Source organism: Pundamilia nyererei, unplaced genomic scaffold (genome assembly GCF_000239375.1).
Source record: "Pundamilia nyererei isolate P.nyererei 1_Seehausen unplaced genomic scaffold, PunNye1.0 scaffold00080, whole genome shotgun sequence".
Classification (NCBI taxonomy): domain Eukaryota; kingdom Metazoa; phylum Chordata; class Actinopteri; order Cichliformes; family Cichlidae; genus Pundamilia; species Pundamilia nyererei.
In genome coordinates, this window is record NW_005187481.1 from 1,903,153 (window position 1) to 1,915,645 (window position 12,493).

The following is a 12,493-nucleotide window of genomic DNA, read 5'->3' on the forward strand; positions in this document are numbered from 1 at the left end:
TAAACTGTTAGAGTGTAGCCTTAGGACCCTGAGGATACTGGACCTAGGTTGCTGCAGAGGTAGGTCTGTGATTTGTATTCACCCCATCTGATAGCGTCTCCTAGATCACAGATGGATTATTTAGGCTCTTCCTCCAGCATAGGCTCCCTCTTTTAACCCCCACCACCACCTTTTTTTATTTATTTTTTTACACAGGTCTAAAATGAACCCTCTTTTTCTTTTTCTTTCTGCTTTCATTGTGGGCTACTTGCATGCCTCAACAACACACAGTGGCAGAGACTTGGCTTCACTGGGAAAAATGAACCAGTAATACTTGAGGAATAACCTGGAGGGGTAAGTTGTAAAGTTGTACTCATTCATATTACTCATTGCTTAGTAATTTTGCTGCTGTTAGTGCAGTTTTTTGGCATAGGTGGCTTCAAAGGCAACTGCATCCTTTTTCAATTAATTTAGACTTACACGCGCAGACAGTCCACGTGCTGTAGTGCTGAAAGTTGTTCATGTAGACAGTAATGCTATAGCGTACCTGTAAACCTTAACCTTTTTTTCATTCTTTAAATGTGTTCTGATTATTAGTAAATCATCATTGAATGATTCAACAATTTGCAATCTACTTAGTGTTCACATGTTAAATAATAGCTCAATCATAATTTTTCATCTTTGTTATTAGGTCTTAGATAATAAAATGCTAGTCTATACTGTAATCCTAGTGGATCTGAATGATGTCAGACCAAAAATAACCCATGCAAATTTTAAAAAGACATAACAGCCCTTTAAGAGAACCCCTTTGATTTCTAAAAATCTGTTGGTGGTTCTAGATGCATTTGGCTGTGAATGTGTGCAATTTAATTATCATTAGAATTCAAAAGAATAACTCATACGTTACAGCTTCTCTTAATTTGGTAGTTCTAGTTTATTTATGTGCATTTTAAAAGTTGCTTTCAAATGACTTTCCCAGCCAAATTAAAGTAAACAGAATTATGATGAGCATGCTGTACTACCCACTGAAAATTAACAGTTGTCACACTGAGTGGAATTAGTGTATGTATTTCCCTTGAAATCTCTTGATCTGTGCTTGTCCTGTATCAAGTACAGTTTGCTGCAGTAGACTCGTTGCTGTAATTTATTTGTTGTTTTCTTGATAAAATCTAAATTCTTGATTACATTTTTACTGCTACGAATCCAATAAATCCACAGAAATAACCCATATTTCAATAATTATTTGTTAATAGAAGCCAAGACCATCATGGACTATGAAAACTCTTGGTCCTGACATGCAGGGTAATTCATCCTCTGGGGTCATGCCCTTTGAGGCTGCTCCGTGGGACCATCAGTTATCTTCTTGCTGTGGTTCCTGCTCCACAGTGCCTACTCAGCTGACTGTGACTTGTTACTATGAACCCTGACGGAGCTCTAGACATATCCTCTCATACTTTTAATATCCTTTGTCTTGCTCTGATAGCTCCCTTAATGCATTATAGTGGCAGTGATGAAAGCTTGTATTTGTCTCCCTACCATCCATTTCCCCCAAAAGACACAGCAATATGTCACCAGTAACTGCCAAGCGTTGATAAGAACTCCACAGAACTCCTTAGTTTTTCCCCAAGAAAACAGTAAGCCCTGTATAATGTAAAAGTATGTGATGTATGACTTTACCTGAGTGACACTAATATATGCAGGTGGGATGCGTGTTGTGTGTACATCAAATATCTGAGCCTACTCAATAGCGTGAGCCTCTTCCTTTACATACCACCCACTGTGGCCTTGATTTAGACTCCAAAATTGTCAGTGAATCATACTTCCTGGTGGTGGCCCCTGCTTTCAGTTAGCACCCTGGAGCTGTTGCACTGGAGAAGTCCTAATCAACCATCACAACCTGTGCATAGTGATTTAAATATGCTTGATGTTAAACCATGTAAAAATTACGTAGTACTTTTTAATGATATGCAGTAGAGTCCTGCAAGGTGCATTGGATATGTCTGCTTTGCATTTTGTATCCATAGTTTCTTGACAGACGTTCTATGTATCTAAGTGTCTACACTCCGCCTTTTGACACGGTACACTTGGCAGCATATTGCACTGCACGTTTCTGTCTCCATGAGGACATGGGATTAAATTTTTGGAGGTTGAAAAGATGGGAGCGTGTGTATGTGGGGAGGTGTTGAAAAGTGATTTTGTTCACGGTCCAGTGCACTCTACAGTATTCGATCTCTCTGCTCGGGTATAGGGGGAGTTCTAGTCTGCAGCATCTTATTGACAATATGTTAGATGGTGAGCCGTGATTATTTCCCAATAGGCAGAAAACGGAAGGGGACATCAGCACTTCCATCTCCTGTGGACTGCACTCTCTTCCCATTAGCTCAAAGCCTGTGCAGATGAGCCTAGTAGATACTGTCTTTCAGCAAGGGCAGCTCTGTAAGTGTTGGCTGTAAGTGGACCTGTATCCACAGCATCAAGTGTCACACAAAGTAGAATGTAAGCTATTGAAATGCTTCTCACATACAGTAGAATTGTACTATTATGATGATTACAGATACTTTTAATCTTTACATAATGCAACTCTCTCTCTCTCCCTCTTTGCTTTGACTGTAGATTTGTTGGTGTGATTTTCTCTCCTATGGAGTTTTCAGCATATTATGCATAACCCTATATGCCTTTTCTGGTTGATTCATATTTTTCTTCCGCTGGCATATTTTAAAATTACATTTTGATTTATACATCCACTTTCTACCATTCCCCTCAGTATTCTCCAACAGATGTTGGATAAAGCTAAACAGTGCAATGTTATTATTACCACCCACATTTAATATTCAGCATACTGCAAAAATCTCCCTCGCTCATTATGTTAGCAGTAGATTTCAATATGAATGTTATTCATATTTCATATTTTATTCCTATGAAATATTATTGTTTCTGGCTCAGGCTTTTTGAAACATCAGCATCTTTACTAGATTTGCAGAATACTGAGCCCATCACAGCAGGATAGTTTTGAAGTACCTACAAATATGTCTAGAACACAGTGTTTTGCAAGACTCTGTGAATAACTATTAACTGGATAAAAGAAAAAAACAAATATATAAAACTAACAGTTTGTAAAACAGTTCATTGGAACAGAGATGTTTTAAGATAGATCGTTTTTGGTTGCACGTTTAACAATTCAAGTTAAGTTGGTAGAACCATTGCAAATTAGTATCAATAATTTAGAGTTGAGCCTTAGACGCATCACATTTACAAGCTGTTGGTTAATAACTAAATCGGTGTGTTAAGCTAATTTTTACTCCATTGTGTTGCACGCGTAGGGTTAACTGATGGCACGACCATAGCTGGACTGGCCATCAGGCATACCAGGCATTTGCCCCGTGGCTCGATGGGGATTTTTCGTTTTTATGGGCCGATTTTTTTTTCTTCTTGTAACGGTATAAACAATGAAAGGTGGTGGATTTGCCAGATACTGGCATCTCTCAGTTGCTTGGTGGTGGCTATGGCGGAGCTTCCACAGGGGCCAGCGGGTGGATGAGGGAAAGGGGAGGCTGGAGGAGGAGTGTCAGGTGAACTGAACTTCAGGTAAGAAGTTATGACCTGCAGTCTATCTGGGTCAGATATAAACCAACTTTAGGTGTAGTTTATTTTCGTTGTGCTGACTTTTTACAGTCAGTTACAATAACTCGTACTGTGTACTAGCTAGCATGGTGGAGTTTCTATACAGCTGGGTGGGTGCTATGATGTTACTGATAATAAACTTTAGGGGTGGGGGAAAAATCGATACTGTGTAGTATCGTGATATTTTGTTTGCTAATAATATATCGATACAGGGACAGCAGAAATCGATATTTTGTTACAAAAAAAGTTTTTGTGGACTGGAACATGCTCTGACTTCAGAGCATGTTGATCAGCTCCTTTTTCTGAGCAAGAATCCTGACATTCCTCCACTGTCCAAATGTGTTGAACTTTTTTTATGGCAGCAATGAACATGACAGTTTACTTATTTTCATTTAAGACATATTGTATTTTAATTAAGTTTAAAACTTTTTTATTTAATGTAAAATTATATTTTGTTTTAATTTACTTTCAAATTCTTCAGTTGCTGAAGGGGCTGCATAGTTTTCACAAATTTCATAGTTCAGAATAGCTATAATTGTACCAGATGGTAAGTTGGACTAGACTGTAATACAAACCGTTCAGTTTGTCACCAATAAAACTGACTGAAATGAGAGAAAGACTGAGTGTGAGACTTTGTTATTAGATAAAATGAATATTAATAAAGTTTACCTTTATGTACAGAATCTGAATATCGCAAAATATTTTTTTAAAATTGCAATAATATCGTATCGTGCGTTAAGTATTGTGATAATATCGTATCGTGGGATGTATGGTGATTCCCACCTCTAATAAACTTTATTTTATTCATAAGGTTAGTTAGTAGAGTTGCTAACCATCCCGTAAAAACCGAATCGTCTCTTATTCAGAGAAAATATTACGAGTTTAGTATTGATTTGAAAAGGAACACAGTTTGTCCCGGACTTCAGCTAGAATGGAAAAAGACACAAAGCTGGAGTTATTCTGTCTTTACTCTGTCAGCTGCCTCTTCTTCTCTCATTCCCTCTCCCTCTGTCTCCTGTTGCTCCTTCAATCATGAAACTGATCAATGATCAGCTGATCGGCTTTTCTCTCTTGTTTGTTTATCGCCCACTTTGCGCCAGAAAGAGGAAACCAGTGGATGTCACGCTAAACAACAGCAGCACGTTTAAGCTTGATCAGCTGTTGTTAGAATTTATTTAATATTAATTTCTAGTATCAGCTGATGTTTGCTGGAGCCATAAAGCTGCTGGTCATGATATCGGTGTGGTTATCTGGTGAGAGGGAAACATGAAGATGAAACCAGGAGATGTCCTTACTGAATCATCAGAGCAGGTGATGGAGAAACAGGTTTACCTTTTAGGTGACATGAATGAGTTGAAGGGAAGTTATCAACTGTTTCTGAGAGACAAATAACACCAGGATCCTTTTCTAAGTAGCTGACAGCTGGTAACTGTGCAGGGGCGGGTCTAGCAAAGTTTTGCCAGGGGGCCAGGTAGGGCATTAACAGGGAAAGGGGGGCACAAAGAAATACTTTTCTTTCTTATTCTTATTTAAAATCTCTCGCCTTTAATAAATAGTTATCTGAATCTTACAACCAAGATGTAAAATGTATAGAAATCATGCATATACCAACAAGACAGTGGTGTGGTGATGACACAGCGTTTGTTTTCATTCAAAGGCTTTATGGCTTTTCCTATAGTACCTGGTGGGCCGGTCTCTAGTCAAAATGCCCAGGCCGATTTTTTGTGAGTTAATCTGAGAGGGTGCATTAAAAAATGAATGGCCGGGCCAGCGGTGCACATTGCAAATTAGCTCGCATAGACACATTAGTTCTACCGCTTCTCAATGACGGTGGCATCTTAGCTAACAACCCCAGCTACCAGATTCAACTTGTAATTGGCTAAAAATCACTTAGCCTACCGGTGACAGGGACGTTGCTGGCTGGCAGTTTTTTTCAAGCGATGTTGAAATTTCTATATTCCGACATTTCAAACGCTTCAGGAGCTCTCCGCTCAGCGCAGCATCAGCACTGCGGAAATACACGGATACATCCATAGGCTCAAGACAGAATTCACAATGCTTTGTCTGGACTTTCAGGCGTATGGACCAATGTTTTCTTTTCTGATCAAACCAGAAAGCTTTAATGAGCAGCTGGATTTGTCTCACATTAACTGGCTGAGTTAATGCCAGTTAATGCGACATCGAAATGCAGCTGATTAAAATGAAAACCTCGACTCTGTGGGGGTCAAAGTTTGCAGAACTACGAACGCAGCTGGAATCCTTAGCTGTGCGTGTTCGTGGAGCTTTTATTTTCACCTGCTGGACATCACTACCTGACAAGTTTAACTGTCTTCAGAACATTGCAGAGGCCTCATTGACAGTATTTGACTCTACATATCTGTGTGAGCAGATTTTCTCTCACACGAAGAGTGTCCTCAGGTAGCCGTCTGAATGCTGGACACTCAGAGACCATGTAACATGTGTATCTCTGTATTAACAAACATGCCATATTGGCCCAGTTCATTTTTCTTATCACTGTTGTGAGGAGACCATAAATAGCATTTGCATTTTCTGTTGTATAGTTCATTTGCTGTTATGGAGTTCTTGTTATTGATAAAAAGTGTCTTTTTTATTTCAAAATAGCTGATAACTATTCGCTGATAGCTGCCAACATCTGTGAACAAATATAATTCTATAAAGTTGTTCTATATAGTGTGTAACTGTTAATATAGAGTGTTATTAAATTTATTGTTAATGCAGTCATATGGCACACTGACCTCTTAGGAAATTTTAGATGGCACTCATCATCAGAAAGGTTAGCCTACCCCTGCTCTAAGGTATCACCAACTGCTGTTGAAATATTTAAAAAACACAGATGTCAGCTGCTTGAGGATGCTGCGGTTTAAATATCCATTCATCCATCCTTCCTCTTTCCTCGGGCTGCACCTGAAATGCCGGCTAAGCTAAGCCACTGTTCATCTGCAGAAAAGATACCTGGCGGCCCAACTGATCTTTTTTCTGAGCTTAAAAAAATGTCACCCTCATTGTGGAATCAGAAGAAAAGAAAGTTATAAACAAAGTAATCTGAATTCATGCTCTATATCTCTACAAACCTTCTAACAGAAGAATTGTAAAATCAGTCATTGAGATATTTTAGTCCGGTGTGATTAATTCACACACCTTTATACATTCCAACTGTCATATCTACAAGTTGACTGGTATAGAAGCACAATCAATTATTTAAGTAAGCAATTATTAACAGTCTTCAAATAGTACAGCTTGATTTGATTTTCTTGGTTCTAAAAAAAATGAGTTCAATTTTAGATATCTAAATTAAACAAATCAAATTTTTAAAAGTGCAGTCATGAATCTCATGAAACACTCACACTTTGTCAAATGACACAAAAATACCTGGAACCTTAAGCTAGTACAGTGCCGTAAACATCCCCCTTTACACGCCAAAACCCATATCTTTTCATTGCTATGTGCACAGAATATTCATGCTTCATTCAAGTTTTTGGCACATTCACAGTGCTGGCTCTTGGTGCGTAATTCTCAGAACAATTAAAGTGGTGCATGGAGTTGATGGCCACAGGGTGCCAAGACATCCCAGGAATCTGGCTGTCCATCAGACAGCTAGGAAGAGTTGCAGTGCTGTTTGTACCACAGATGGCTGATCAGTAGAACTGATTTCTTTTTTTTTCCTTGCCTGGAGCTTTCATTGTGTCTCATCACCACACTCACTTGAGAGTAATGGTTTTTTCATTTCACTTTGTGTGTGAAAAATGTGTATTTGCAGCATTAGGATGGGCTATGCAGCAGCTAAACGTGACCATATTTCAATGGTGTTTGACTTGGAATATGTATGAGCGCATGAAATTTTGATGGAGCACTTCAGCACAAAGCGTACTCCTACTCAGTTTTCCACAAAACAGACAGAGAGCGTCTTTAAGATTTAGAGGCTCGCTTGTGTGTTGGGGTTTGAAAGGAAATTCAGCACAGACACCACAGCAATCTGCATTCACTTGTTAAGGTTGGACTGGATTAGACTGAAGCAGGCAGACCCAACGTTTGTCTGTATTCTGGATGCATTTCAGAGCAAAGTCCATCTGTCTGCCTCTTTTTCTTTATTGTAGAACTTTTACACAGAGACACGCCTGCACAAACTAGCCAGCAGGATAGATGATGGAGAAGGAATGATTTCACTTTGGAACTGTAATAAGAATATCTGTGGTAACAATTTCCTACATTTTTTGGGAGTTTAAAATGGTTTAAAATAGCAATAAAGCACACAAGGAACTACATGTACAGTATATTGAGCCATTTATTTCTAAAGGATGTTCCAAATTTGAAATGTGCTAACACTCTTTTCCCCCATCTTTTTGTCCAAGCTTCTTTTTCGAGGTCTTCCCGAAGACCCACTTTGCCTTTTGGGACTATGCTGGTTATTCAAATATTCATTCTCATTGGCCTGCTTTGTATGAACAACCTGCAGCAGGGCTGTGGCATGGACTTTTTATCAGGTGAGAATCTCATACGTGGGTGTGAGAACGATGAAGAGTAATATATTAGGACGCACTATTGTGATTTACTAACTTGAACTTCTCCTGTAGGTGTATTTATGTTGTCCTGGATGAAAACATGAAAACAAAGATCACTTGCATCTGTTCTTGTCTTTTTCAGTGAAATGCACACCCTGCCTTACTGTACAATGCGCATTGCTGCTCTGTGTATGCAAACTTTCATTGTAATCGAGCTCACTGATTATAATTATATACGCTTTGAGCTGTCTTTGAGTGAGATTATCTTCTACCAGTTATTATGTAAAATAGATTGGAATTTGTAATTTTGCTTGATGTTCTGTTCTTTTATTTCAGTTTCAAATGACTAAATCTCCTTATCAGATATGTAAACCTTTAGCTTTTCTTATATATTGGCGTTTGTGGGCATCATTTAAAAAACTTAAATACTTAAGGACCGAAACTATAAAAGCCCAAACATTATGCCTCTGTTCCATTTTCTTGCACCCAGCTCTGCTGTATTGATTAGGCAGTGGCGCCCTCTAGTGGTAGAGTTTTAGAAAATATCTGAGGCTATACACTCACCATTAATTTCCCCCAAGATTGGGACGATCTTGGGGGAAATTAATGAAAACCTTGAGGTTGATCTATGTGAGCATATGCATATGAATAGAATGACTGCTCACAGTATTGCAAACACACAGAAATGTACCTAAAACATTTTGAGAAATGTTTCATTCTCAGTTTAAGGTCATAATACATATATATGAATGTCAGTAAGCTATACAAAAGTTTTACTGCATACCAAGCTAAATTTTTTATATCATAATTGATGTTGCATTAGATTTTGTTTCGGCTTACACATAAAAGATCACATTCCTCTTGTGACTAAGTCATTAGGAAAACTTGTACACTCCTTTCTGCTACTGCAGGATTAAATTTGAATACACTTCACAGGGTTGGCATTTATAAAAATGTGCTTCCAAAGCAAAATGTATTTATCTACTGGGAAACATCTTTTTAACTTCATCTATTTATTCACTTCAACCAGCCCAGTCATCATTTCAATACCATTAAGTCCTTTTCTAAAATGTCAACTGAAGTTCATAAAACTTCTTTGTTAAAAATGCTTCTTTCTTTTGGGTACTGAGAGATGATTTACATTTATTTGTTCATTTTTTTTAAAAAACCGATCTTACGGTGTTCACAATCATTCTGCATTTTCAGTGTAGTTTACTGTTTGTGGATACATTTAGGCCATGAACATATAGATTACATATATTATGTAGGTCAAAAAATACTGTATTTTTTTTTACACTTGCTGTTGTTTTTCCATGCAAACAAATATAGACAAACACAGAGGAAACCACGAGGTCATCACCCAGTCGCCCGCATCTGAACAGGAAGTCGAACAAGGCAACAACCAGGGGTATAAAGGTATGATCCACTCATCAGTCTTGCGTAAAGCATCGTGTCATTGTGACTACAATGTGCAGAATGCTGGAATTAATTTAGTTTTATGCTTGCATGTTCCTAGTCTGCATTTACTTTTCATTGCATTCTCTATTGCCAGTAGTTGTTCAACTAATCCTGTTGCTTTTGCTTTGGTTTTATCTTGCAAAATAGCTTCAAAGAAGCGTCTGAAATAAGCTTCAACAAAGCTGCCGGTGAAGTGTTGCCCCAGGATGTGCTGATTCTGTATTTGTCCTTTGAAAGACACAATTTTGATCCCATTTCCCAGGAAGAATACCACATTTCCTTTTGCTGACAAAGACTCTAATACCATTTAATGCCAGTTCAGCAGCTGTCGACCGCAAGTCCTGTGTCCAAAGCCAACACAGTTCAATCCTCTATCCCTTTGCTCTGACATTTTATGGTGAGGGCTTTGACATGGGGGTATATTGTGGTGGAACAAAGCTAAACATTTAAGTGTTCTTCTGTCTCTGTGGTTTCTGAAGATGAAAAAATCGCCCTCAATAAACTGATTTATATGCTGAGCACTCTTCCTAGCCTCTGAAGCAAAGTTAAGTCAAACACAAACAGAAAATGACATGCCATAATAATTATGTGAGTGTGTTTTTCTAATCCATAATGGGCACCATGAAGATGTTTTCTTTTTCTATTATGAAATCAAAAGTGGAGTTCCATTGTTAGTTTATGTGGCACTAATGGGTGAAAGTGGAATTCTTGATCCCTTTCTCACATCTAAAATCTTAGTAGACCAGCAAGAAAAGAAAAAATACTGTGAGATGGTGCAAAGTTGAAAAGATATCCAAGTCTTAATGAATGATGAGACCATCCGGGCAGCTGCCAGTTTGGAGGAAGACCGAGAAAAACAGAAGGCATGGCTGTTGCATCAGCTTTTCTGACTGTGTTGTTAAATGTGAAGGCAAGGGCTGCTTCTCATTTTGCCTCAGTACTTTGCATGACCCTGAGCAACTGTAGTGAAAGGCATTTGACAACTATGATGCAAACAAGACATGAAAAAGCCAACGAACTGTCAGATGAGGAGCAAAGAGCAGTGAATCAGCATGGAAATTACAGCTAGTAATGGGTAAAATACGTGAAAAGGAGCTGCTAATGGCAGTGATTTGTCACATGCACAACTGGTATGAGCAAAAAATATCATGAAAGATCTTTTTTGTGTGTGTGTAACAGCTTTTAAAACCTGTCTGCATCTTTAGTGGATAAAAACAGTTGATAGTGCTTAACAGACGATCGAGGCCAAGTTTATTGCTCTGTTGAGATTCCAAATTATTTATTTTTTTGTAAATATTTTTTTTTGGGAGGGGGAAGAGGGGCGATTTGGCTTTGTGCTTACTGGAGATATTTTCTCCCTTGGATGAGAACCAACTGGATATCCACTCTGGGGTGAAATAAATAAATAAAATTAGGTCTCAGTACTTGGCACGCTCTCCTTGAATTCCTTGCCATTATATGCGCTGTGTTGTCGTGAAGACGTGCACGTCTTTGTGTTCATTTTTTTTTCATTTTACACCATCTGTTCCTGGAAATATTGGTGCTTTGGGTTGTGAAATACTCTGCATTTAGCGGCGCATACTGCACCTGGCATTATGTAGAGGCCATGCATGCATAAAACAAAAGATGCATGGGTGAACCTCTGTTTATCTTCTTTTTGTTGTTCTTTAGCTCTACTGTGATTCCAGCCAGTATATTCATATTAATGCAGTAAATTGAGACTAATGATGCAGTTATTACATCACCAAACGATATGTCTTGCAATACAATCACAGGCCTGCTCTTCCTTATAGTCTCAGCCAACTGGGCTGCCAGAGAGTCATATTGCAGGGATGATATTTACGTGCAAGTAATGAAAGAAATGTAGGCAAACAGAGACCCCCTTTGGGAAAATAAGAAGGAAAATGCAATATGTGCAGTAAATAATTAAAAGTGAATAATGGAGGAAAGCACTGTCCAATTATTTTTTTTAATATCACTGTGTTGTTAAAATTATTTTTAACACTATAAATGGTTTAGAAAGGTAGAAAATGCATAAAGGCAGCAGAGAATCAGAGGTGTTTACAATGAAAGCCATTGAGTGCGTGTTTTATGAAGCCAGACGAGAGCTCATAGTGAGACTGTAATTTCCCATATTTTACTGGTTGTTTACCAGCTGTGATGTCTTGGCATGGAAAGCTGAATGCATTCGTCAGAGCCACCAGAGGTCCACAATGGGCAATTACAGGATTTGAGGCATGAGGGCAGGGACGGCTGAGTAAGTAAACTTTGTTCAGTCTAAATGTGACTTAAAAGAGCAGAAGCTACTGAAGATTACCACTTCTGTGGCATGAGAGTAGGCCGGGGTGGTCACATTTGCCCTAAATGCATAATTACTGTTTACTCCTTTTTTGTTACTAATTTCAGTCAGATATGTGGAGGAATTTTTTTAATGCACGCTTTTTTATTGCACAAGTTGAGGGGTACCTATTGTGCTCATTTCCAAATTTATTATATTTCAGTTTTTTTTACTCTGCTAGAGTGGCTTTGCATGATTCACGGTTCAAAATAATACTTATTTATTTTTTAAAATCTGTCTGAAACAAACCATTTTAGCTCCTTTTAAGCTAGCTTTCTTAGATTTGAACTGCGGGTGAGTGGAGCGTGTGTGCATACAGAAAAATAAACATATAAGGTATTGCTGTGCCATACTCCAAATTTTGGCATCAATCCAATGCAAGTAATTACAGGGCTAATATTGCCACTACCACTATCAATACCAATACTTTTACCCATCTATAAAAGCAGCATATGTAGGAGAGAAAGCAAAGAGATTAATGGGATATCTCATCATTAATTTGCAAATTCTGAACACATTTTAATGACTAGTGACTTAGTACAGCAAAACACACCATTCAAGTTTTTATATTTTTGAA

The 12,493-nt window shown here is 38.2% G+C and overlaps 1 protein-coding gene across 2 annotated transcripts in view; it reads left to right on the plus strand.

The window, feature by feature from the left end:
• The first annotated feature begins 8,055 nt into the window (after positions 1 to 8,055).
• LOC102213206 (roundabout homolog 1-like) overlaps positions 8,056 to 12,493 on the plus strand; it is an 86,203-nt gene continuing 81,765 nt past the window's right edge. For both annotated transcript variants that reach the window (XM_005737896.1, XM_005737897.1), the window contains exons 1-2: positions 8,056 to 8,102; positions 9,450 to 9,536. In XM_005737896.1, coding sequence (XP_005737953.1) covers positions 8,060 to 8,102; positions 9,450 to 9,536 — 130 coding nt within the window. In that variant the 5' untranslated portion in view covers positions 8,056 to 8,059. The remainder of the gene's footprint in view (positions 8,103 to 9,449; positions 9,537 to 12,493) is intronic.